Source organism: Penicillium citrinum (genome assembly GCF_028827155.1).
Source record: "Penicillium citrinum strain IBT 23319 chromosome Unknown utg000003l:1.0-4596430.0:1.0-4598250.0, whole genome shotgun sequence".
Taxonomy (NCBI): Eukaryota; Fungi; Ascomycota; class Eurotiomycetes; order Eurotiales; family Aspergillaceae; genus Penicillium; species Penicillium citrinum.
In genome coordinates, this window is record NW_026622688.1 from 1,776,779 (window position 1) to 1,800,530 (window position 23,752).

General features: G+C 44.8%; 9 protein-coding genes across 9 annotated transcripts; 5 read left to right on the top strand and 4 right to left on the bottom strand.

Annotated features, from left to right (window-relative positions):
* Positions 1 to 416: 416 nt before the first annotated feature.
* On the bottom strand, positions 417 to 1,723 carry N7469_003874 (heme-dependent oxidative N-demethylase family protein; the record flags this gene model as incomplete). Its single annotated transcript, XM_056642794.1, has 4 exons — positions 417 to 647; positions 720 to 815; positions 871 to 1,412; positions 1,465 to 1,723. 4 exons carry the CDS (start codon positions 1,721 to 1,723, stop codon positions 417 to 419), a joined length of 1,128 nt encoding a protein of 375 aa, XP_056502206.1.
* Positions 1,724 to 4,062: 2,339 nt separating this feature from the next.
* On the top strand, positions 4,063 to 4,455 carry N7469_003875 (uncharacterized protein; the record flags this gene model as incomplete). The annotated part of the gene is made up of 2 exons (XM_056642795.1): positions 4,063 to 4,123; positions 4,187 to 4,455. The coding sequence occupies 2 exons, from the start codon at positions 4,063 to 4,065 to the stop codon at positions 4,453 to 4,455; spliced, it is 330 nt and encodes a 109-aa protein (XP_056502207.1).
* A 1,231-nt stretch (positions 4,456 to 5,686) lies between these two features.
* Positions 5,687 to 6,484, top strand: N7469_003876 (uncharacterized protein; the record flags this gene model as incomplete). Its single annotated transcript, XM_056642796.1, has 2 exons — positions 5,687 to 6,044; positions 6,120 to 6,484. 2 exons carry the CDS (start codon positions 5,687 to 5,689, stop codon positions 6,482 to 6,484), a joined length of 723 nt encoding a protein of 240 aa, XP_056502208.1.
* Positions 6,485 to 7,913: 1,429 nt separating this feature from the next.
* Positions 7,914 to 8,860, bottom strand: N7469_003877 (uncharacterized protein; the record flags this gene model as incomplete). The annotated part of the gene is made up of 3 exons (XM_056642797.1): positions 7,914 to 8,260; positions 8,313 to 8,771; positions 8,830 to 8,860. The coding sequence occupies 3 exons, from the start codon at positions 8,858 to 8,860 to the stop codon at positions 7,914 to 7,916; spliced, it is 837 nt and encodes a 278-aa protein (XP_056502209.1).
* Positions 8,861 to 10,066: 1,206 nt separating this feature from the next.
* N7469_003878 (transcription factor domain-containing protein) lies at positions 10,067 to 10,592 on the bottom strand (the record flags this gene model as incomplete). Its single annotated transcript, XM_056642798.1, has 2 exons — positions 10,067 to 10,488; positions 10,538 to 10,592. The coding sequence occupies 2 exons, from the start codon at positions 10,590 to 10,592 to the stop codon at positions 10,067 to 10,069; spliced, it is 477 nt and encodes a 158-aa protein (XP_056502210.1).
* Positions 10,593 to 11,546: 954 nt separating this feature from the next.
* On the bottom strand, positions 11,547 to 13,479 carry N7469_003879 (dicarboxylic amino acid permease agtA; the record flags this gene model as incomplete). The annotated part of the gene is made up of 5 exons (XM_056642799.1): positions 11,547 to 12,861; positions 12,922 to 13,082; positions 13,135 to 13,141; positions 13,206 to 13,263; positions 13,320 to 13,479. The coding sequence occupies 5 exons, from the start codon at positions 13,477 to 13,479 to the stop codon at positions 11,547 to 11,549; spliced, it is 1,701 nt and encodes a 566-aa protein (XP_056502211.1).
* A 3,999-nt stretch (positions 13,480 to 17,478) lies between these two features.
* On the top strand, positions 17,479 to 18,447 carry N7469_003880 (uncharacterized protein; the record flags this gene model as incomplete). Its single annotated transcript, XM_056642800.1, has 1 exon — positions 17,479 to 18,447. One exon carries the CDS (start codon positions 17,479 to 17,481, stop codon positions 18,445 to 18,447), a length of 969 nt encoding a protein of 322 aa, XP_056502212.1.
* A 1,138-nt stretch (positions 18,448 to 19,585) lies between these two features.
* N7469_003881 (HoxN/HupN/NixA family nickel/cobalt transporter) lies at positions 19,586 to 21,239 on the top strand (the record flags this gene model as incomplete). Its single annotated transcript, XM_056642801.1, has 5 exons — positions 19,586 to 19,792; positions 19,877 to 19,887; positions 19,955 to 20,027; positions 20,083 to 20,168; positions 20,219 to 21,239. 5 exons carry the CDS (start codon positions 19,586 to 19,588, stop codon positions 21,237 to 21,239), a joined length of 1,398 nt encoding a protein of 465 aa, XP_056502213.1.
* Positions 21,240 to 21,763: 524 nt separating this feature from the next.
* On the top strand, positions 21,764 to 23,731 carry N7469_003882 (type-X family DNA polymerase; the record flags this gene model as incomplete). The annotated part of the gene is made up of 1 exon (XM_056642802.1): positions 21,764 to 23,731. The coding sequence occupies one exon, from the start codon at positions 21,764 to 21,766 to the stop codon at positions 23,729 to 23,731; it is 1,968 nt and encodes a 655-aa protein (XP_056502214.1).
* Between the last annotated feature and the right edge of the window lie 21 nt (positions 23,732 to 23,752).

Genomic DNA, 23,752 nt, shown 5'->3' on the forward strand with positions numbered 1-23,752 from the left:
TATATCGAAGCGGACGGGGTTGTAGTTGTTCTCCCGCGGAAGAAAGCAATCGCTAGACCCGAAGACACGCTGGAAGTCATCATTATGTTGCGCACAGATGAGATGGCCTCTTTGGAGACAGACAGCATGTGGCAAACACTTGGATCAGCCCGAGAAGCTAAATTCTGATCAGTAGTTCCTACCAGCGTGGGGCTATGTATGTAAAGGAAACATTTATCCAAAGTTCACCATTATCTTAAGACCAGGCTGGAATAACAAAAAAGGGCAGTCTTCGGCCAGTGTACCCAACATACATGTTGCAAATAGATATTTGAAAAGGAAATAAGAACAACATGGCGAGTTTCGTTAAACGAGACATTTACTTGAAAGCCACATATGCTGTTTGTCCATTGCTTGAGATGGAATAAGGGTATTCGTCAACTCTTTAGATAATCTTTCGCTGATTCCCCCCATACAGCAGCCCGTTTATAAAAATGGAAACCTGGCGCATTCCCGGTATTTAGTCCATCAATTGCATCCGCAAGAGCATCACCAAGCCCTTCTTCTTTGATTTCTGGAAGCGTGTATAGGAGTGTCTTGAATGAAAACAGAATTGCACCACTCTGAGCCAGTCGGTGGAGAAATTGTCGTTCTACACGAACTCGAGCCTGCCATCACGATGCGTAAGCTTCTGTTCGAAATTGAAAAAAAAAAAAAAAACTGTGTAAGTAATCACTTACCATATTTATATCAATGTTCTCCTGAGGAATATCCTCACCTTCATAAAGGTGATTGCCGGACGCAGTAAATAACTGATTGGTTGTTGTTATTGTCCACTAAGAAACGGTCAGCACTGCTGTTCTAACTTCGAAAGACTCAAAGCCCACTTACATTGGCTCTTTTAATAAATTTTCCCGGCTGAAGTCTTTGAAAATATCGATCCATGCTCTTTTCCAGTTTTTCTTTATAGCTTGGAACTGGCTTGTGGATATCTCTCAATTTCATGTTCAGTTTCTTAGATGTGTTGAAGCCATTCGGGAAGCACGTAACAAAGCCTTTCAGAGTGAAGCCATCGCCATCTTCTGACGGCATTAAAAACAGGAAGTCGTCATCCACAAGACCACCCAGGATTTTCAGAGTATCCCATGAATCCTCGCTTGGAGTAAGAGGCAGCTCCTCGTTGGTGACCAGATTCCGTAATAAGGCCACGTTATCTCCAAGGCGTGATTGCAATCGAAACATGCTCGGGTATCTGTTTGGAAGATATTGACTCAATAACCAGGTATAAAACTCATCAACAGCCGGCTTAACCGAATGTTCAGAGGCCAATACTGTATTAGGGTGCTCTTCCATGAGTCTTCTCCGCAGCATGATACGATCAAGGTAGTTTTTGTCCATCTCAATAAGTTCATTGACTGTCGCCTCTTGAATACCTTTCTAAATTTCAGCAAATCTCAACACCTATATCTAGGAGAAGAAACATACTCATAGTTAAATTGTACTTAGACTTGAAGGGTCGAATTTTGATTGGCTCTGTTGTCTTCCAGTCAAAATCTGGAAGAGGCTCAACTTTGGGATAGCCATCTTGGCGAGAAACGGACTTCGGTAGATTTTCTGTAGTATTTGCAGCTTCCAAAGGCTTCTGTACTTTTGATATAAATAGGGCTAAGCCGGAGAATAATCCGACACAGCAGAATAATGTTGACCAGATAGATGGCCACTGCAAGATTATATTTGGTTCCATATTGTGAATGCAGATACTGAGCAGGACTTTCCCAAGGAATTCATTGGCTTTATAAGCCAGTTCATGTTTGGGAACTGTATATGGCTATTTTCGATGCCTAGACGCACGAAACGGACTTACGAAAGTGGCGATAGCACAAGCCAAACTCCCCCGCAAGAGATGCGACGCAAATGTCCAAAATCAGAACGAGAAGTCTGGGTTTGTTCATTCTCAATCGGCGTAGTGCTCACTTAACCTTCTTTTTGTGGCAGATTATTTGATCATAGATAGCTTGAACTGACACCTTAGATATCACAAGCACTGCTATAGAGATAACCCCGCACAACTTTATCTGTTGGTGCTCATTTTTCTTTCCATTTCGGGCAAAGTCCCACATGCAGATGACCCATTATGATTGAAGAGCGATGTCAGAATCTGTTCAGATATGGCATACAATACCGAGGGTTCGCAATGAAAAAAAAGTTAATTGGACGGTTTTTTTGCCTTTTATCATAGTCCGATTTCATACCAACTTCGACTTGAACTGCATTTCGTATCACCCATGAGGGGTTATGAGGCAGATCATGATCCGTCGGATAACGGCAAATACTAGAAGAATGAAGGGTTAATACTATGACCTTGGAAGACTAAATAGTACCAGGAATATTTATATATTGAATCAAGCAAGCAGAGTCAAGAATGTCGTGAAAGTCGGCAAATTCTGATCATCCAAATCCAAATCACCACTTTTATACATTACCAGTATTTAATTTATATAACAAATTCAGATCCTATAAACTTCAGGCTTGAACCTTGAAATGCCAAATTGAAATCAGAATGTCAACCTCTTGAGTAACCAAGATGGACCAGGAAAATTCAAAGAGTGAGTCTATTTCAAGCACTTGGTCGAAAATCAGAACTAACATGATAATATCAATAGAGGCTGAAGATATGGAATTAGCTGAGCAAGGCCCAATCAAAGGAATTATTGAGTCTGCTGATTTGGAGCTCTTGACCAGGGCCCAAGACTTCCTGCTGAGCTAACCTAGAAGAAGGTCGATCAGGGAGATGGGATATGGCTACGGGAAAGGTTTTAACTGCAAATCTAGGTCTATCTGCATAGAGGGATTGGCTAGTAAAGCATAAAATAATATTATTGAGGCAATGTCATTCCTGGTTGCCCTACTCTTCTCTCTATCCTGATTACTCTACAAACTGAAAAGGTTTTTTTCCAATCAAAGTTGAAGCAATCAGTAGAACCTGCCACCAGTGAAGGCGTATATTCTGAGAACTGCCGTGTCGTGTTGATCGTCTTTCGATGCAGTAGCCCGGAGGACGTACGACTTTCTCCGTTAATAACGCTGATTTGCACTCATGTCCAATGATAGAATGGGGATTTAGATACGAGCAGACCGAATGTCCTATGTGTGATGTATTACTCTGTCTGTCGCTACCATATCGAGGATATCTTCCTACAAAGGCTGATCGTAATTACAACAATGACAATAAAATCGCGCATGGAAACTGGTACACTTCTTTCTTAAAGATTGCCCAACCCATGGAAGCAAAAAGATATCAATTGAATCAGAGTCATTTACATTTACCCTCAGCTCTTGAAAATAAATATATTAGAGCTTCTACTGAGACTTTTTCATATTTGTCATCCGCACATGATTTATACAAAGAGACCAGAATGATATTCTTCTTATTCCGGGCAAATTGAAATCAGGCATCGGAGATAAACTGACCACCATAAAGAGTATGAAGTTTTCTGTCGATCGATACTCATTTCCAACTTCATAACTGTGGCTATGTAACCCTATCCGTAGAAATTTGGAATCCTTTGGACCTCGCCTAGCTGAATACGAGATTTGGGACGCATAGATCTATGGCCCCAAATTCTCTCTCTTCTTGGCGGGATGAAGTACAGTCGGTCGCCTTTACTTGAATGCGGATTGATACGTATGGATAAAACCGCTTATTCTCGTCTTCAACCAACCGGAAACTTCTATTGACTTGGCCAGTAAAGTTAGATAGGCAATTACCTGGCATACCTCCAAGATAGGTGCACCACCCTGGCCTTGAAATGTGATATATTGGCCAGCCTTGCAACTTCGTCATCGCAATGGGGCCAGGATTGGGCCAGAATTGGATCCACGACGGCATGTCGATCCAAGGCTCCGAGAATATATGAGGAATTTGTCTTGTTTTACAGACCACAGAGGTATATAAAGACTTGATGTGTCCTTCCTGTCTTTCTCCAGATCCACAATCATCTCAATTCTATCAAAAAGAGCCTATCTTCAACCAAAAACAGCCTTCTAGTCGAGAACTATACCCGTGATCACCGATCTATCAATATGAAGTTCAATCTCGCAGTTGGGGTCCTATTCCTTGTCTCTGGCACCTTTGCGGGCATGGGTAAGCTTTCTATTTCTTCAATTTGACTATCTCGGTATGTAGTTCACTAACAAGAGAAAAAAGTACCCGGAGACTACACATGCTGGAACAAGAAGTGTGCTGGCAAATGCGACCCGAAAGATGGTGGCAGGGATGGAACAGTCACTGGCACGACCATCCAGCCTGGAGACAATTGGTGTTATCTTCAGGCGGGGCGTGATAACGGCATGAAAGACGAGCCTAGAATATGCGATCCTACGTTTGGATGTGCTCCACCGCAGGAAGGCCATATTTTCTGTGTGACGAAGGATTATGACGAAGGTCTGGGTGGATGCACGAGTGAGAATTCCTAATGACTCTGTGTCCATTGCGATCTGCACAGAGATTTCAACAATCGAATCCGAGTTCAAGACGTGGGAAGTAACTTGCGAGGAATAGTGCAGTCAGAAACGTTCAGCTTCATAAAGCGCTTTTGGAGGAATTTATAGCCAGAAATACATTTAGTTGGGGAAATAGAAGACAATACATCCCGGGATGGTTTGAAAAGCCCATGATTTCTCACTTGCAATCCATATAGTATCATACTACTAGTATGATGTGGAGAGGAGCTTGGCTGAGCTTCGTTCGGGTGTTTCATGAGTATGTCTCACTCAGCTCCTATATAGTATATAACATATACTATATAGCTATATGTGATATGATATATACATCTACTACCTACTAGGTAGATGTGATTTCTTCCTACTAGGAAGAAATCATCAACCTGTGCCAAAGGTCTATAAATCACTTGCTTGAAGCGGAGCTAGTCGGCACTAGCTCGCTGCAAGTGCAAATCAAATAAATGGTTTCCAAACCACTTATTATCAAGGTTAATCATACTATGATTAGAAGTAGTACTTCATATAAAGATGGATGTATATGTTATATATCTCTACACATTCGCCTGAGCTGCTAGAATGGTTGGACTGACCGTCACGGTCAGTAATCAAACGGTTTGGCTATGGCCTGCCAAGTTTGAGCTGAAGTCAAACTGCTCAGTTTGTAAACCTCAGGGGCATTTTAAGATATGCACTTGCGTATCTTGAAATGCCCCTGAAGTTTAGATGCACATCAATTTCCTCCTTTGGAGACTTACTAATCGTACTAAAATTCTCCGTAAAGCAAAAATAAACTTATCCCACGAGGTGATGCATGCATCATGAAGAGCTCGTGCTTTGATCCATAGCAACTTGTAACAGCCTTCTGAGTCGCAGTGCTGGGTTCTGGTTCAAGATAGACGTTCCCGCTGTCAATTGACAGCGCACAACCAGAAAATACACCCGGGCGAGTTGGAACCTAGAGAGCAGCTAGTGTAGATACAGTTAGTGTATGAGGCTCAACACGATTTGATTGGTATCGCCCCGCTGGAAGGAAGTTACAATGCTGGCCCCCACTGGACCCTTGGACCCATTCGGACCCTTGGAACACTTTGGACCCTATTTGTCTCTGTTGTTTCGATCCTTCAAATTCCTGGTAATCTCAAATTTGTTTTGTTTTGGAAATCTGCTCATATTGTGAGGATTTCCGTGTACCTGTTCTCTCCTCATGTCAGATGCCAATCCGTTTGGATGGGCCGTGCGAAAGAACGGCTCATGTCTAGCCTCAGAGGTTGATTGCGGCGAGACGGTCGCGCCGTTTCGAAATTGTTGTCCTGAGAGTTCCTTTTGCCCTCATGCGAATAATGTCGCCTGTTGTCCGACGAAAGAGTTTTGTACCGATGCCCTCAATGGTCAGCCTCACTGCGCCAATAGTACCTGGGATCTGTATATTAACGGTGGATACTTCTGCTGCGAGCAAGGCACCATCGGCTATGCCGTAGACGGCGGATCGAATGGCTGTGGCGAGCCAGGTTACAAGTTGCAAGCGGGAGAGACTTCATTGAAAGTCATCTCTGCGGCGCCTAGTAAGTCCTTCGAGGATCGAAAATCGCGGACGTAATTCTATCAGATGGATCGGCTGACATATCTTTCATCAATAGCAGCGACGTCGTCCACTTCGACTCCTAGTTCAACTTCAACTTCAACTTCATCAATAACACCAACTCCCACTGCCACTCAATCAGCTGAAAGCTCATCTAGTACCACCAACACCGGTGCTATCGCCGGAGGAGTCGTCGGAGGAGTTGCTGGCGCTGCCATCCTCATCGCTCTAGCATGGTACTTTATTCGAAGATTGCGAAAACCCCAACCACTACCATCGGAACCAATCGGCCATATGGCTACATCGAGCGATTACCATCCGGTGCCGCCAGCGGAACTCTCAGTGGAAGGTCATTCTGTCTCAGAACTGCCCGGTGGAGGGAAGCAAACGCCTGTAGCTGAGCTCCCTACATCCTACAGGTAGATGCGTTGGACTTTGTCGTGGAGGAAAGATATGGTATCGGAGTCCAGGGCGATTTTTGAACTTCAAACTGCGTTTTATGAGGCGATATTGTATTATTTGATGAGATATACCTATCAGCGGCTTTCCTATTTGCTTATATTCCAAAGGCTTTTAATACTACATGATTGATTGGATCACTCAGGCTTTATTGTTTATATCCCACTCAAGAGTTGTTAGTGCAAGGGAATCCCTTTGATTTCAACCCCGTAGAGGCTTCATGGTGCATAGTGACAAGAGTCCTTGAACCCTTGTGAGGCAACATCAAGTATCATCCAGACCCTTTTCAATCACCACTGAATGGCCTCATAAAGCTGGCAAATCGAGGATGGATCGCAGTTTCCTTGCCCTATTTCCTTGCCTCCTTTTCTTCAATGAGAGTCCTCGTCCAATTCATAATCATCCTTCTCCCCTTCATTTCTCTCTTGTTCATTTGTCTCAAAAGCGAGATTGCTAGTTTGATTTTGAGAAAATGAAGGCAAATGATACAGGCACAAGCAATACCTTATCTAATGTTTTGGTCAATACGTTAGTGTCAACATGGCGGCTTTGGGTCTGCAACGTCGCTAAACCATTATAATCAGACCTCCATGCGAGGGTGTGTACGGGTTCTTATCAATCTACATCCCAACGCCGCTTGCAGGGGCATCCGATTTCTGTCGAGGAAGTCAGTCACTGGGCAAGAGACCTTGGCCTTGAAAGAATGCGTGCACTCGAGCTCATGCATGTAAATTTTCCCGGGTTTCACCGTCGACCTCACCGATGATCGCGCTTTGTTGCCCACAACAAGGCATAAAGCATTACGACTCATATTTTATCCATGGTGTTACTGTTTTATTCTGAGACAATATGAAAGAACAGAATCCCTGTTCCTGTTTCCTGATTTTTTAATTGTTCAAAGATATTTGGAGACCCAAATATTTTTTTGCCTGTTTGACCTAGACGTGCTGACAGCCAATAACGAAAATTGTTGAACGCTCAGGTTGAGCAATTCAATGAATATGCATAATTTGATTATCAATGACCACCCATTCAAGATCAAAGAAACTTGTCTTCTAGCTCTATAAAACCTTAAATGTGAAATTGTCAGTCAAAAGTGCTGGGGCCTTTAAGCCACAAGCATCAACATGGAACATAGGGTAAAAACTTCGTGTTCTATTAGTAGCAAGAATATTTGCAGACAACAAGGATCATCATCGACTATCAGGAGACACTGGATGTCACTTCAGGGCTTTTAACGTTTCCTTTGGGTATTCCTAGTCTCGCAACAGCAAATTCAAATTCGACCAAGATATAAATTTAGGGATAAAAAGTCTACGATCATATATGAAATCAGACAACAGATAGATTCGCTTATAATTTTGTTAAAATTGGGCTCAAGCAGTTCCGTCTTTTATCTCCAACCCATCATGCAATCCCAAGTAGCCCTGGCTTCGTCGTCATTCAAATCAGGTTGATCAATGAAGTAGAATCCTTTCCCCGTCACATGAATAGCCTGGGAATGAAATTTATCCGCTGCCACGTGCACACCTTTACTATCCTCCATCTCGCTGTTCAGTATGGTTTGCATTGCAACATCCGTCACTGCATCTATAGGGATAAGCACGTCCTTGGGAAAAATCGCCAATAGCTCGTCATTCAGCAGCATAGTTTTCACCACACCCGGGCATATAGCGTTAACTCGAATGCCCTCCTTGAAAAGCCGCTCACCAATAGAGCGAACAAAGCCAATCAATGCATCTGGGAGGGTATTAGCCTTATGAAAAGCGTCTGACAGTGAAGTTTGACTCACGCTTTGAGCCAGAGTAGATAGGAGTACGCATGCATGGATAAAGTCCGCCGATACTGGACGTAAGAAGCAAGCTTTGGCTTCCCTTTGCGGAATCTGGAGACCTTCTAAAGTAATTCACGGCCAGATAACTGGTATAGATAGCGCCATTTAGATTGATGTCTAGAAGACCCATATCTGGCTTTGGTGGAACCCCATATGAGGGTTGATTCGCAAAGAGATCAGTTAATTCGGGTATACCAGCATTGGCAAAGACGAAGTCCAACCGCTGGGCATCATTAAAGACTCTATCAAAAACAGCCGCAAGCTCCTCGTAGATTGAGACGTTTGCTTGGTGAAAATTGCAGTTTTGAAGTGTTGCAGACGCATTTCGTCCCTTTTCTGGATTATTGCCAATGATATTGACCTGCCAATCTCCTAGCTTGCTCAAGGCTTCAGCAACTGCGAACCCTATTCCGCTAGCTATGATAAAGTTGGTCAGTTATCTGCCGTATAATCTTCCAAGGGTGATACTCCGTACTGCCACCTGTAATCACAGCGACGCGAACCATCTTGAACTTGATTACTAGTCCGCGTGAAAACACAAATGAACTTGCAGATTTGGAATTTCGAAATAAATCATTTAGTTGGGATTTAATCCCACTTAGGTACCCGACACGTGCCGGAGAAATTCTTCATAAAACAGCATTGCAGGCTGCGTTGTGTGCTATGGGCCCCATCTCCACCAAGTCCAGCGAGATGGTACAGATTGCTCATTGGATGACTCGCTGACGCGTTAATGCACGACGAATTGAAGTGGACCTCATTGACAGTGATATAATGCATTGTTCTTGGAAGTACCCGACCGATCGACATCCACAATGCAGCCTAGTCGACGCGAGTGTCACACAAATTTCGACCCCGCTTCGAGTCTTGTTAAGTAAAAAATACATTCATATTGTCTCGTCTGGTCGTCTCGAGGTGGTGTCGTTGTGCGTTGATCAGTATGTCATGAGCCGGAGTTACAAGGTGGACGTGTTGGGACAATGGGCATTGTCCCATCATGTATACAGGTGTATACGTGGTATACATCCATCTATGCCAGGGCTTGCATAGATGGAGGAGGTAATATCGTACAGCATCAAATTCAACAAGTTCGCCCGAACTTCTATGATGCTGGGCGGCATCATACCAAACATCTCTCGTATATATGCATACTCGTTTTGAGATTTCTATTCACATAACAAACCCCTCGACTTTATCAAATACACGCGTCACCTCAATTTCTCCGAATTCCCCTTCCCATATTCGCTTGAGAAGCTCGATCGCATAAAGGGTGTTTCCAAATCCGGTGTGCTCCCACAGAAGGTTCAATTGTGATTCCACAAACCTCATATCTCTTGGCGAGGTACACTCAAGTCCAACAATAAAGAAAGGCCATATCAATATGTGGCCACCTGGAGATGCGGCATTGAATGTAGTTGTTTCATGAAAAAAATACCTGACCATCTCGGCGATTGTATTCTCAGATACACGTCCAGCTCTAGCGAGATGTATTCTGCTTGCTCGTTGTATTATATCGGCGATTTTAAAAATTATATCGCTATACTCGGAATGAAAATCGAGACAACTGTATAAAAAGTCGAGATCTTGGCAGGAACTCATTTGTAGACTTTCAAGGGCAGTAATATCAGACTTGAAAGGAGATGCGTAAAGGGACATCCTAATGTACAACATAAGTTATAATCCGGACGATGTTTAGTGTGACAAGTTACTACTTACTTCCGAACTTGCTGCATGAGGAATTTCCCCAGCGGATTCTTCTCAATATTGTTCTCGCCTCCTTCTGACTGAATAAAAGTCTTGACCATCTCCAACAGGAGGTGAAAATCGGGTCCAACAATTATCATGTCTTCGATAAGAAGAATGACCATAGTACATAAGCTGATGTCCCGATCTCTTTCGTTCTCTTTTGGGAATTGCGTTTTGTCTCGCTTCTTAAGCCCCTGTATAGCCTTCATGTGGTATTTTGTTGCTCGGCTTTTCCAACTCGAGTTTTTCCACGTCATATGTGAAGCCGACGCGGCCATGATCGCATTTCTGAGAGTGGTTTCTTGCTCAGATATGGGTAATACCATATCCCGATATCCATTGAAAACAAAATTGATAGCTACCATTGCAGGTGCAACATTGTCGGAGACTGTGGGTCATTAGACAGCAGCAGATAATGGAATAGATTCCCTACATACAGTAGGAGAGAAGGAATTGGGATTCACAATCAAGAGCCTCCAGTGAGCGAGGCATATGCTGGTTAGTTATTAGAAGATGCGGAGAACTTTCAGTACTAGCATAGGCAGTGCCGGTATTTGTTGACATGAGTTTCGAAGGGATTATATCGTCGAACATTTGCACTAATGCGTCATCGTTGACCTTCGGGTCAAGCGGTAGTTGCTTGTCGCTACCAGTATGGTCGGCTTCTATCGTGGATGGAAGAGATCTGTTTGACCGGTATTTTAGCATTACTGAAACATCTCTCTGGATCCCAGACCTGGGCTATACTTCGAATTCGGGACAGGTACTGAGCTACCAGCCAGTTTCCCCCTGGATGCAACACCATCGTTGAACCTGTATCTTACACCAAGCCCGTGGCATTCAAGACCCTTTTTAAGACATTTCCGACAAGGAGTTCCACGATCACAATTTATTCGACGCTGAGAACAATTATAGCATCCTGATGATTTAGATTTTGCATGGCATTCATATCTCATGGACTTACCTTTTACACGCCTGGGCTTCTTAGGTGGCCCAGGAGTCATAGTAACGGTCCGTGGTGATTAGAGATTGACTTGAAAGAAGCAGACAGCGTCAAATATATTGCAATAAATGTTATGATCTCTAGTCCGACCTTAAGGATCTTGGCTACAAAAATGAATTGTATCAAAGAACTTTGGAGATTTCCCGGCATTTCCCTTGGAGCGTGGCAATTAGCCGCTATTCCTCATTCGGGCAATAAAAAGAGCACTGTGGTAAGGATTTCCTAGCTACAGTGATGAATCATATCCAGCAGTTTTACTTCGACTGGAAAAACCAAAGATAAGGATATACTTGCCATGAAATACTAAAATGCTGTAAATTCTTGGTTTTGCCTAACTACAGTTATTTCGCCTTTATCTGATGGGTTGAGAGCATAAAATCATCAGCGCATACTATCTTTCTAGCAACACGGACTCCCAGTGAAAGAAACACAGGAAGATTGTGCTAGAAGAGCCACGACACGAAAGTACGATAGAACCAGTGCGACTGAGACTGCTTCTCGGACTCGGCCTGCTTCCGGGCGATATAAGCAGCCTCCTCACGATCGATCTCATCCTTGCCAGACCAGAGATCTGCAGTGGCGGGATCAACCCTCTTGCTGCCAATGATGAGCTTGTAGCCAATCAGCAGAATAAAGTAGAGAGGTATTCCCAAGTACGCAGTGATGAAGTTCTTGTAGTCGAAATTTCCCCATTTAGGATTATGAGTGAAGACATCGTAGTTCTTGGTCAAGGCGATAAGACAGCAAAACCCGAGAGCAAGCCAGGATCCAGCGGCACCGAAAGGAGCGACATATGCCATGTCCTGGGACGAAACATTCTGCGCCTTGCGGGCCCGGACAAAGTGGATGTGCGTGACCAAGATCGAAATCCAGGTGAGGAGGCCGAACATGGAAACCAAATTCACGAAGTATTTGAAAACTGTTCGTGAATCATTGCTCACATTCATGTAGGCGAGCAATGCAATCAAGGAGCAGATCGCAAGGGCGAACACAGGCACACCACGCTTGTCAGTCCGAGCAAAAATCTTGGGAGCTTTGTTTTCGCGGGCCAGTCCGTAGATCGTACGTGTGGCAATGTACAGATCGGAATTAGCTGCCGAGAAAACAAAGAGTAAGATACATGCGTTCAGGATATGAGACAGAACTGGGATTCCAGAATTCTCAATGGCCACAACGAATGGCGATGCTGCAGCTGAGCTACTGGCACCGACAGCGAAAGCAAGCTTCTTGTCATTGTAAGGAACCAGAGTGCCGACGAGAAGGACTGAGAGAACGTAGAAGAAAAGGATACGGTAGAAAGTAAGCTTGATAGCGCGAGGAATTGTCTTGCGTGGGTTTTGAGCTTCTCCAACTGTGACACCAACCAACTCAGTTCCGAGATAGGCAAAAGTGGCAGAGACCATAGTGGACCAGAAAGCAAGGAATCGTCCAGCATCGCCTTCTTTGATGTAGGTATTGAATGCACCTGGATTCTTCCAGTATCGAAATCCCTTGCGATCATGATCGGGGCCACCTCCCAGCATCAGAATGAACGACAACAGAATAATGCCGATAATGACAACTACTTTGAACGATGAAAGCCAGAATTCAAATTCTCCGAAAAACTTGACTCCGAAGTAATTGATGGCTACAATCATAATAAGCAGAATTGTAATCCATACCCCGGCGTTCACCTTTTCCGTTGGTATCCAATAGGATATCACGAGTGCACCGGCTGTCAATTGGTTCGGTGATAGAATGATATATTTGAACCAGTATCTAAATTTCTAGCGTCAGTAATTTCATCGGCAGTGAATGGGAAGTCTCCAAAGTACACACGTCCAGCCTAAAGTGAAGCCTAGTGCCGGATCACAAAATCGAACGGCGTAACCAGTGAATCCAGATGGCAAGGGAAGCCATGCTGCCATTTCACCAAGAGCGCACATCACTAGATACACAATGAATCCGACCCATGCGTACGCGATGAGGATGGCACCGGGCTATTAAGGTTAGTTGAGAAAGTCTGGTTCGAAGGACTTCGAGTCGACGTACGCCTGCTCTGTAAGGCAGACAAAGGTCAGCGCTCGTGTGTATCATCATTCACTAGTCCAGGTGGACCGTACTTTGCGAGTGCCTCTCCTGTTCCGATAATGAGACCAGTTCCGATGGCACCACCGATGGCTTTGAGTGATCATTAGTCTTGGACTTGTGGAAGGGTTCGAAATTTGCGCTCATACCAATCATGGTAATGTGTCGCGCCTTCAGAGCGCGTTGAAGTTCGACATGATTAGGATCTGACAGCCCGCCTTCTTCGACATCGTGATGCTTTTCACCCATGTATTCCTGCACATTTGAGTCCTCCGTGATTCCTTCATTCTTGAAGTCAGTCACCGCCATGTGTGCGGCGTGATGATGAGGTGAATGCGCCGCGAGGATATGAGTGGAAGAGAGAATGCGTCTGTCTGGGTACTCGACGTGCGATGAGAATCGATAAAAAAAAGTCACTAAAAGACGTATGCGAGTCACACTCAACAGGTCATGACAGGGGAAGAATTGAAAAGCTGCCTAGGCAAAGTTGTACACAGCCCTCACTTGGCTAAGGCAAACACGAGGCCGCAAGATGATAAGAGACAGGAACAATAGCCGAGCAGGGAATATAACTAACAGGGGGCACGAGATCAATATCTTTATTATTGATAAGCTGACTGAATCAAGAAGTGTAACCCAAGACCGAGGGAGAGAACTCTTACCAGCACCGTGCGTACAAACCAGCCAGACACAATCTATCAAAAATCTGTACAGAACCGTTTCGGCGCCCCAGCCAAGATTCACGCCTCCCGTTCAAAGCAAAGTGGGAAATGAAATAGACTTCCTCTTTTAAGCTTGCCTGTGACTTGGAGAAGACGAAACTATATCAGCATTTGGGTTTCTAGTACATATGAACAGCTAATACGCCATTGCTTGACAGAATACTTTGAGACAATAGCAGATTACTGTATACAGTATCGATGGTCACCTTCTCAGAAAGTCCGTTTTTACCAAAGCTTTCTTGCGATAAAGACGTGGGGATGGCCCCATTCTCCGAGGCATTATCAAAGATACCCAGCTGCCAAGGTCTTGGAAGACAAAGCCTATCCCGCTTGGAGGTAGATACGGCTCTCTTGCTTCAAATCCTAACTCTTTGGCCTTGGGCAAAGTTAAGTCTAAGCCTATCTCGTTCAAAAATAAGACGATCATTTCTCTCGGGAGATTTGAAAGATCGATTAATGCAAACATCCCTTGTGTGATATTCCGCCGGGAAGACTGCTTCGGCTGCACTTTTCTTGCTCGAGCTATTCAGTTTGCCTCCCTCGACACAGTAAGTAGTTCATTGCCAACAAAGGTAGCCCGGTAATACCGAAGTTAGAAACAAGGGCAACATCCCTAAAAATCAGCATCCGTTGCGCCCGGGTTACACGCCAAGATCCCCCGCTGTGCCCAGCAACCAATCCCGACGGACGACCCTCGGGGCTCAACAAGCCCTTCACTCTGGTTCGCAAGTTACTTTTCTTGGCAGCTTTTCAAGCGGGGTTGTTTACGAAGTCCGCAGAGATAGCTGACATTGCTATCATTTGAGATAGGAAACGATGTGTCTATGCAGTTTAATGTTGTCGAAAAGGCTAAGAGCTGCCTCGGACATTTTCAACGCCTTTAAAACGTTGGAAAAATGACCATAACTGCGAACAAGCTCCCCCCATATTGATCTTGGCATTATGCTTCGAATATTCCGGAAAGACGATGCCCTAAAGGAGTGGACGAAGTGCGATTTATCGAGGCCGCTGCTTTGGAATGCAAAGCCTTCATCGCGTTGGTGCAAATTAGCTTATCAAAATTCAAGACTAAATCAATAGTGAGGGTAGGCTTCCGCCTCAGTATCAGTTCACGATAGGCGTTGATTTTCTTCCATTCCCTTTAGTTGCCAGATTTTTGTGGATATCCTAGAAGGGATCATGAAAAGAGATGATGGTATATCATGGGTCTGAATTTGCATGCCCAATACTTATACCCATTCTCCTCTCCCTCGTTGCTGACGACTTCAATTGTAAAGACACGAAATATACGATAATTTAGCCTAGGTCCAATTTGTACAGTTGTATTTTCACCGCTGCATCTTATGTCTAGGTCGTCCATGCATTCCCAAGGACGCTTTGTATGACCTCGGAGGATTGTTTCGGGGTATATTGTGTTAAGTAGTATGGACATTAGTACCTTTCAATCTAACTAGTCTCGGTTTCATTTCTTCCTAGGTGATTTTTTGCGTACATACAAGGACACGCCTGTTGCCAGGTACTAGCCGGTATAGCTTCTGATTCGCTTGAGGGAAAGCTTCGAAGTTGTAACTAGCAGTTAAGAGTGATGAGTAGTTATTGTCATAGATAGGAAGATAGTATATTCTTGGATCCGCAGATCAAAAAGAAAAGAAATGAAAAGAGAAATGAAAAACGAAAAATGAAAAATGAAAAACGCAAGATATGCTTCAAATATATCAGTAGATGGATGCACCACTAGAGATTGTACGAATCTCGAGGGATACCTTCATTCAGTTGATGTATGGGCAATCGGTTTCTCGGGTCCCTTGACGAAATTTCAGTAGCACCAACTTTTTGGCGATGCGGTCAACTTATGAAATTCCTTACCAAGGACCTTCTACGAAAAGAAAGCTGAGAAAATAAATCGTAATCTTCCACGCTGCTGGCCGTAGTACTAAGGCTATGGATTGGGTAGACACAAGAGCACAGCGATAATTTGGACACCTATGTCCCATACACTACACATTGGCTGGGAATGAGTTCAAAACCTAGGTATTATGAAAAGCCTGTTCGAGAACTATACGAGACAATTTCATAGCAAATTTACCGCAATTAACCCCACATTAGCGCGCCTATTTGGACCCAACAGTCAAACGGAGCACCCTACTGGATGGACTGCTCATCGGAAAAAACGCACTATTGATTTCGCTCCTGCAGGAAAGAGGGGATTATAAGAAGAGCGCGGCTCTAGGAGGGATGAGATTTATCGGGGCGAAGTGGTGTATCTTTTGGCTTGAGCCTTGATACCAATCAAGATGAGCTACATAGTACCTTCGGAAATGAGATGTCAATAAGCAAAAGAGGATGCAGATTGGACTCGAGAATTTCGGTGAGCTGGATACTCGTGTGAGATCATTCTGGTGCTTGCAGTACGAAGTGCAAAATGCCGCATCTTTCATTTGGTTGTCATATCATTCGGACCTTGTCATAGAAACTTGATATTAGTCGAGAATTCATGCTAATGGGACTACAACGCGTAGTTTCATTACATATCAAAATAACTTTCTAGTTTTGGATTCATGTACGAAAGAACAGCGTGCTAAGACTCAGACCTTGACTATTACATTGTTTACCTCCTTAAAAAGAATTTCGGCCTACTGAATGGTTTCTTTGTCGTGCGTCCGGGACTGCATTGTATTCAATCAGTCAACTTGACCGAGGCCACAATCTTGTACGGTATGGCTTCAAGCATGCCTTGCACTAGCACTGGCGTTTGGTGCTCGTGTTGGGAACTATTGAAAAGCCGCATGAATAAAAGAATCATAAGCCACTAGATTCCCTTCTATACACGCTTTAATATGCGTGTCTCATGAGCTAGCAAGTCAACATTATATGAAAGAGAGCAAGAGACTGCTATCAACACGAAAGCCACGAAGCTAAAGTACAAGGAAATTCTCACAAGAATCAATGTTAGCCTGTCAATAGGAGCCTGGGGCTCCAGATCCCTGGACGTGGGAATGAAACCTGTCGTAAGCTGGAGCTGGAGCCAACACCCTTGACCATCATCAATAGCAGTCCACGAATTAAACCACTCGGGGTACTGCTGGACCCTTGTGCTAGTGTGTGACTGCATGCATAGGGTCCTTAGCGAACACCGCCAACATTTATGTCTGGTTGGATAAAGAACGCCTCAGCGGTTAGAGCTGTCGAAATTAGTGTTCATTTATTTTTATCACGCCGATCCATGTACGAGGTGATTGGCAGTTCGCATGACCCACCATTGAGTACTGGCTCTATCCCTGATGTGATTGGGCAATGGTGTGATTGATTTGCTATCATTAGCAACAATTAATGCAGCTAATTTGGATGTTGTTTCTGTCAGGAGTTGCTCTTGCGGGGACATTGTGTTGGTTCCATGAGAGACAGTCTATAGGATAGAGCTATATCAAGGTGCTTCTGTCCTGATCAATCTGGATTTCTACAGCACAACTTGGCCCTTCTATCAGCCCTTTATCGGGTTCAAGTTTCATTTCAAGAAGCTTTTAAGATATAATTCTTGATTTACCTGAGCACCAACTTGTCCAACTACGAATACTCCACCTTCAACATGGGCGTCATCCGTTTTCCTCGTCCCACGGGAATTTATGTCCCTAGCTCACCTACACGCACACTTACGAATGACATGATATCCCCTCCACTCTCCCCTGACTTCAACTTCGACTCCGAGATCCTAATTCCTTCCATCCTCCCTGCTCTCGAGTATATATCCTCGAAACTACAACAAAGAATGATGCATGTCACGCTCCTTGTCGGTCGTGGCAAGCCATTCCCCACAGGTCATTCCTCAGACCTTATGATCATTCCCACACAACACCTTGATATTGCATCATGGCGTGTCCTCGAGCGAGCAATTGCAAAGGCTTCCAAGAAGTTCTCTTTAGGCCAAAGCTGGTCAGAAGCTCTCAACCGCAGTCAGCATGAGCGACAAGCAAACGAATATCTCGTGGAACAGTCAATCCTCCAAAACGAAGTCGTCTTCAGCCAAGAAGGCTTGACCCTACTAAATATGGACCGCATCTACACATTCAAACGCCGCCTCTGCATCCTCTCAAACAAGCCATTCTCTCGTAGCGATGAAAAATATATGACCTCCTGCGTTCAGCTTCTCCGTCGACTAGTCGCCGACTTCCAAGGTCGTCCATTTAGCAAGGCTTTCTTCCACCGAGTCTACGAACAACTCAATGTTGGCGATGAACTCTTGACATCAGTCGCACTAGCCTATAAAAACACCCACAATCAAGAAGCTATCATTCTACCTCCACGAGCCACAGCCGAACACTCGCGGAAGTTGCCGATCCGCCCTGTTCGTGTTCGGCGACAACCTCCACCAGCTAAATCGGCGGAGAAAGTGACTATTAAGCGACCGGTAAAACGTGGACCAAAGACACCCCTGTCGGCGTCGGATGTGACACCCATTACAAGAAATGAGTGGAATATGTTGGTTGTACAGGAGGTTCAAAAGGTACAACCTACCGTCACCAAGTGGACGCCATCCCCAATTGTCGCCGTGGCATAAACAGACTCTATTCGATACCAGGCCGTACTAGCATCGATGAGCCTCGACCGTCTACTTTCTTTTCTCATCTCGTCTTGTATCATCTTTTTCTAATCGCATAGCGGAGGCCGGGTTTTGTGTGCATCTTCAAGCTACCATGTATTATAATATTACGAAGTCATGAAATCAAACGAAAAAAGCATCAATCATTGAACGAACAAGTAGCTGCTCGTGATCAGGCAATACTAGGCCAGTATGGATAGTTAATATGCAGCGGCAGTGAGTCCGTTAGACTTGATAAGGCAGACTGAAAATCGCACCTTCTAGTTTTTTATTCAGGATAACAATAGCACCGACCTCATGACAAGCTTGGCTGAATCTTCTTTTAGCTTGTCACTACCTAAAAAATTCCCAACCCCACGAGGACTGTCCAGTAACTCGTTGATTTGATGGCCGAGTTCGCCGAGTGGACATCGGAACGTGTTGAACTCCCGACACATCGGCAAACCACCAACGAGAAAAGCCTTTTTCCACGGGCGTGAGTGGAGAACGGCCATCTTTATCATTCCAAACGAACACTTTTTTTGATCATCAAAACGCCAACCATGAATAATAATTAACTATCAGTCTTTCGGGCCTCTCCGCAGCCCCGCCTTATCACGTGTACATCCCACCGATGCTTTTACGGTTTGTTCCTTTTAGCTTCGTGCCTCTTTTCTCTCTCTTGTTTATCCTGTGGATTAATCGAATCCACGACGAGGAACCTTCGGAAGAGGCAGGCAATTTTGACAATAGTCCGAGGATTATCGGCCATCTGCCTTGTGATCCGACCGAAGGAGTTCGCCGGGTTCATCCCGAATTTTTCCTGCCAAGCGCATCTATTAGATTCACCAAGTGTCTTGGCAACGTGGAGTGTGACGGCTGATAAAGGTTGTCCAGCTCATTTCCTTTACGTTGTGCAATTCACAAAATAGAGGTTTGCTCTTTATATATTATTTGTTCACGTCCCCCAACTTCATTGAAGTTCCTGGCGTGCGGAAATTGTCAGGGTACTAGAGAAAACTGGAGAAAATATCCAGCACTCGTACCCACCACGGGATAGAAGTACCAGGTTTTCGAGCAAGGAACTGTCTACACGTCTACTTGCTTGGATCTGGAAATGTCTTCCATCATGGATGATGCCCCTGCGGACGCTCGCAGTCTGGACAGTGACCGCAAATGGAGTTTGCAGCCGTTGTTGCTCAAGGCAGAACGCTCTCATCAGAAGATGCCCGGTATTAGAAAGATCCCGCTGCGTGCGATTGCTATCATTTTGTTCATTGCTCTATTGAATGCCATTGTCTGGATTGCTGCGGCAATTGTTTTGGTAAGATTCTACCATCCTATATCGCTCATATTTGACATATTTTCTTTTTGTTTTCGAAGATGGTTTGCTAACACTATTTTTCAGCGTTATCATACGTATGTGAACTTGATACATAACCATTCGTACATTCTTGAATTTGGGACTAACACTCTTTTTGAAAAGATCGCTGGTTTCTACTGCAGTTCTCGCTTATACCTTGGGTCTCCGCCATGCTTTTGACGCTGATCATATTTCGGTATGGATCTCATCTGATCCTCCAGGTGGCAAGTCTCTATACTAACAACTGTCAGGCCATCGATCTAATGACTAGGCGTCTGCTTGCTACCGGTCAAAAGCCAGTCACTGTTGGAACTTTCTTCTCGTTGGGTCACTCGACGTAAGTGTAGCATCATATACAATTGGACTTCCTAGTAACCGCGCATTTAGGATTGTGATTATCACTTCCATCGTGGTTGCAGCCACTGCGGCTGCTGTGTCCTCCAAGTTTGACAGCTTTAGCACAATTGGCGGTATCATCGGTAGTTCTGTTAGTGCAGCCTTTCTGATCTTGCTTGGCCTGATGAATGGCTATATCCTATACAAGCTCATCAGGCAAATGCAAAAGGTTTTCAACCTACCCGAGGGCCAAGAAGATGAAGCTTGGAAAATTGAGGGCGGTGGTATCCTTTTCTCTATCCTCAAGAAAATGTTCAAGCTCATTGATCGTCCTTGGAAAATGTATCCACTCGGAGTTCTCTTCGGTCTGGGCTTTGACACTTCATCCGAGATTGCTTTGCTCGGAATTTCTTCGATCCAGGCTGCGAAAGGAACTTCATTTTGGGTTATATTGATCCTTCCGGCACTTTTCACTGCCGGAATGTGTCTCATCGACACCATTGATGGTGCCCTCATGTATTCGCTCTATGTCCAGCCAGCAGCAAACTTCCTTCCCCCGAAACGAGACAGCACTGTCTCTGAAGAGTCTGATGGGGATGAAATGCCTCAATCACACAACAATCACCGAGACCCCATCGCTTTCCTCTATTACTCCATTGTCCTTACCACCTTGACCGTTATTGTCGCTATTGTTATTGGTGTCATTCAGCTACTAACTATGATCTTGAATGTGACCGACGCTACCGGAAGGTTCTGGGATGGTGTACAAGTTGCTGGTGACTACTACGATGTCATTGGTGGATCAATCTGTGGTTGCTTCTTGATCATCGGCGGTCTCAGTGTGCTCCTCTACAAACCATGGAGGAGATGGATGGCCCGTCGCCACGGTCGACCAATGATCAATGAGGAGATATACCGGGACGATGACCCCGAAACCCCCAATGGAGGCCAAATCTTCGTTCACGGGCCCAGCAGTAACGCCGACCAGGGACAGACGACGGTGGTTGGAAAAGGAGCTTCTTCTCGGGTCACTACCCAGGAGCGCCGCATCGAGGACGAGATTGTTGCTTAGGAAAGAAGTTTGGATCTTATCAGTTCTCTTTGGTATGAAAGGGTCAAGATGATCTCTTCCAATAATGAGTTGTATGCAGTTTTCAACGACTTAAAATAGAATGGAATAAACGAACGAATGAATCAAATAAAAGAAGAGAAATAATTGTATAGTTCTGTTTCTGCCTGAGGCATGAATACATGACGTCAGGTGTAGATCTATCACGTGAATTCTTCGCCCCTTGAAAGCCCCCCCGGCTTGTCATCCACGCCAATATCCATGAAAAGGACTTAGATCTCGAATTATATCATCTCTTTGTTTCAATATAGCTTGTTGGAAGCAGATTTTATCCTATGCTATCATCCTATTATATGAATTATGCGTTTCTGGCGGTTGTCTGTACAGACATGCACGACAAGGCACATACCGACTGACACACCATTTAATTGTAACGCCTGACGTGAACAATTGCACATAATGCTTCATTTCTGAAAATATCTTTGCCTCTGTGATATTTTTTTTTTAAAAAAAATATACTTCATATTATGTTGGCCGAACCAGGGATTGCAGCCTCAGTGCCGCATGACTCGATCGAAGAGAGAGCCGAAGAGACAATCTTTTCCAATCAATCATCAATATTCATTCTCAATACTCACCTTTCTCAGACGGAATTGGATGACGTGGAGGATCGTGTCGTGAGACATGGTGGAAATATAACATATAGTCCTTCTGAGGCTAGCCTTTTCTTGGGCAAAGTTGGTCAAAAGAAACGCGCTGTGCTTGAGCTACGGCGCTGCGGCATCTGGACAGAAGAATTGCAGACACCCAAACCAAATTCCTCGGTATCAAATGGCACAGATGAGCCTCCTCAAAAAAGACAGAGGCATGGGAAATTGGAACATGAAGCTGATGAGATCGATGGAAATACCGATGTCGCCACGGACAAAGTACAAAGACAAGATTCGCTTATCATGCCTGAATCTGATTCAGAGGAGCCATCTAAAGACACAGTTACCGTTCTCAAGATTGAATGGCTGGACCGCTCAATTGAGGCGGGAAGGCCACTTACTCGGGACCGTTTTATAGTCTACCAAGGGAAAAAGACCCCGGCACTCGCGGCTACAACAATACAAAACATACAGGCAGAAAAGACATCAAGCCAAATTCTTCAGCGTGCAAAGGACGATGCTGCATCACGACCTCCGCCACCGGCTTTTGCTACTCATTTCCAGCATCGCCGCACCAATATACCACCGGACGGTCCTTCTAGTCAGCGTCAACCACCAAAGCTCCATAGACAAACAACGTCCGAAAACGATGAACCAACTTCGCTGCCCCCGCAGCCAGATTGGGTTCGCGACCATGTTATATACGCGTGTCTACGCTCTGCACCTCTTCACTCACCAAACGAAGATTTCATCTCACAGCTCGTGAAAATCCGACAAATACGTAAACTCACACTGAATGAGATCGGCGTGCGAGCTTATAGTAGCTCTATTGCAGCCGTAGCTGCTTATCCATACAAAATTTGCCGGCCTAGCGAAGTCCTTCAACTACCAGGATGTGACGCAAAGATCGCGAACCTTTTCGCTGAATTTCAAAAGCACGGTGGCTGTTCCCATGCTGACGACGATGGAAATGTTGCCGCGGCAGATGAACTAGACACAGATCCTGTTCTTCGGGTTTTGAACAACTTCTACAACATTTGGGGTGTTGGTGCAAAGACTGCACGAGACTTTTACTACAGCCGAGGCTGGAGAGATCTCGATGACATTGTCGAGCATGGCTGGTCGAACCTATCTCGTGTCCAGCAGATTGGAGTCAAATTCTTTGAGGAATTTCAAGATGGTGTTTCGCGAGCTGAAAGTGAAGCAATCGCTTCTATCGTCAAAGAACATGCCAATAAGGTCAGGCCCGAGGCGAATAATCAAATCGACTGCATCATCGTCGGTGGCTACCGGCGTGGAAAAGAAATAAGTGGAGACGTGGATATCATACTTACACATCGGGATGATGAGGTTACCAGCAATCTTATCTACGATCTAGCCACTAGCTTGGAGGAGCAGCAATATATAACACACACGCTCTCTCTGCATCTCACCACGACCCTTCGCGAACAACAAACACTGCCCTATCATGACGAATCAGAAAGACATTTTGATACACTCGACAAGGCCTTGGTCGTTTGGCAAGACCCAATCTTTGATAGTACCCAATATCAAAAGAACCCAAATCCTCATCGTCGTGTTGATATCATTATATCACCTTGGAAAACTGTCGGCTGTGCTGTGCTTGGATGGACGGGAGATACAACGTTCCAACGAGACTTACGGCGGTATGCGAAAAAGGCTAATGGTTGGAAATTTGACTCTAGTGGTGTGCGTGCGCAAAGGTCTGGTGGCCAAGTTCTCGATCTTGAAAATGGTGGCCGGACTTGGGAAGAGCGCGAGAGGCTGTTGATGGAGAGATTGGGAATTGGGTGGAGACCTCCAGAAGAAAGATGCTCTCGATAAGTTCATCCTTAGTACCGATCA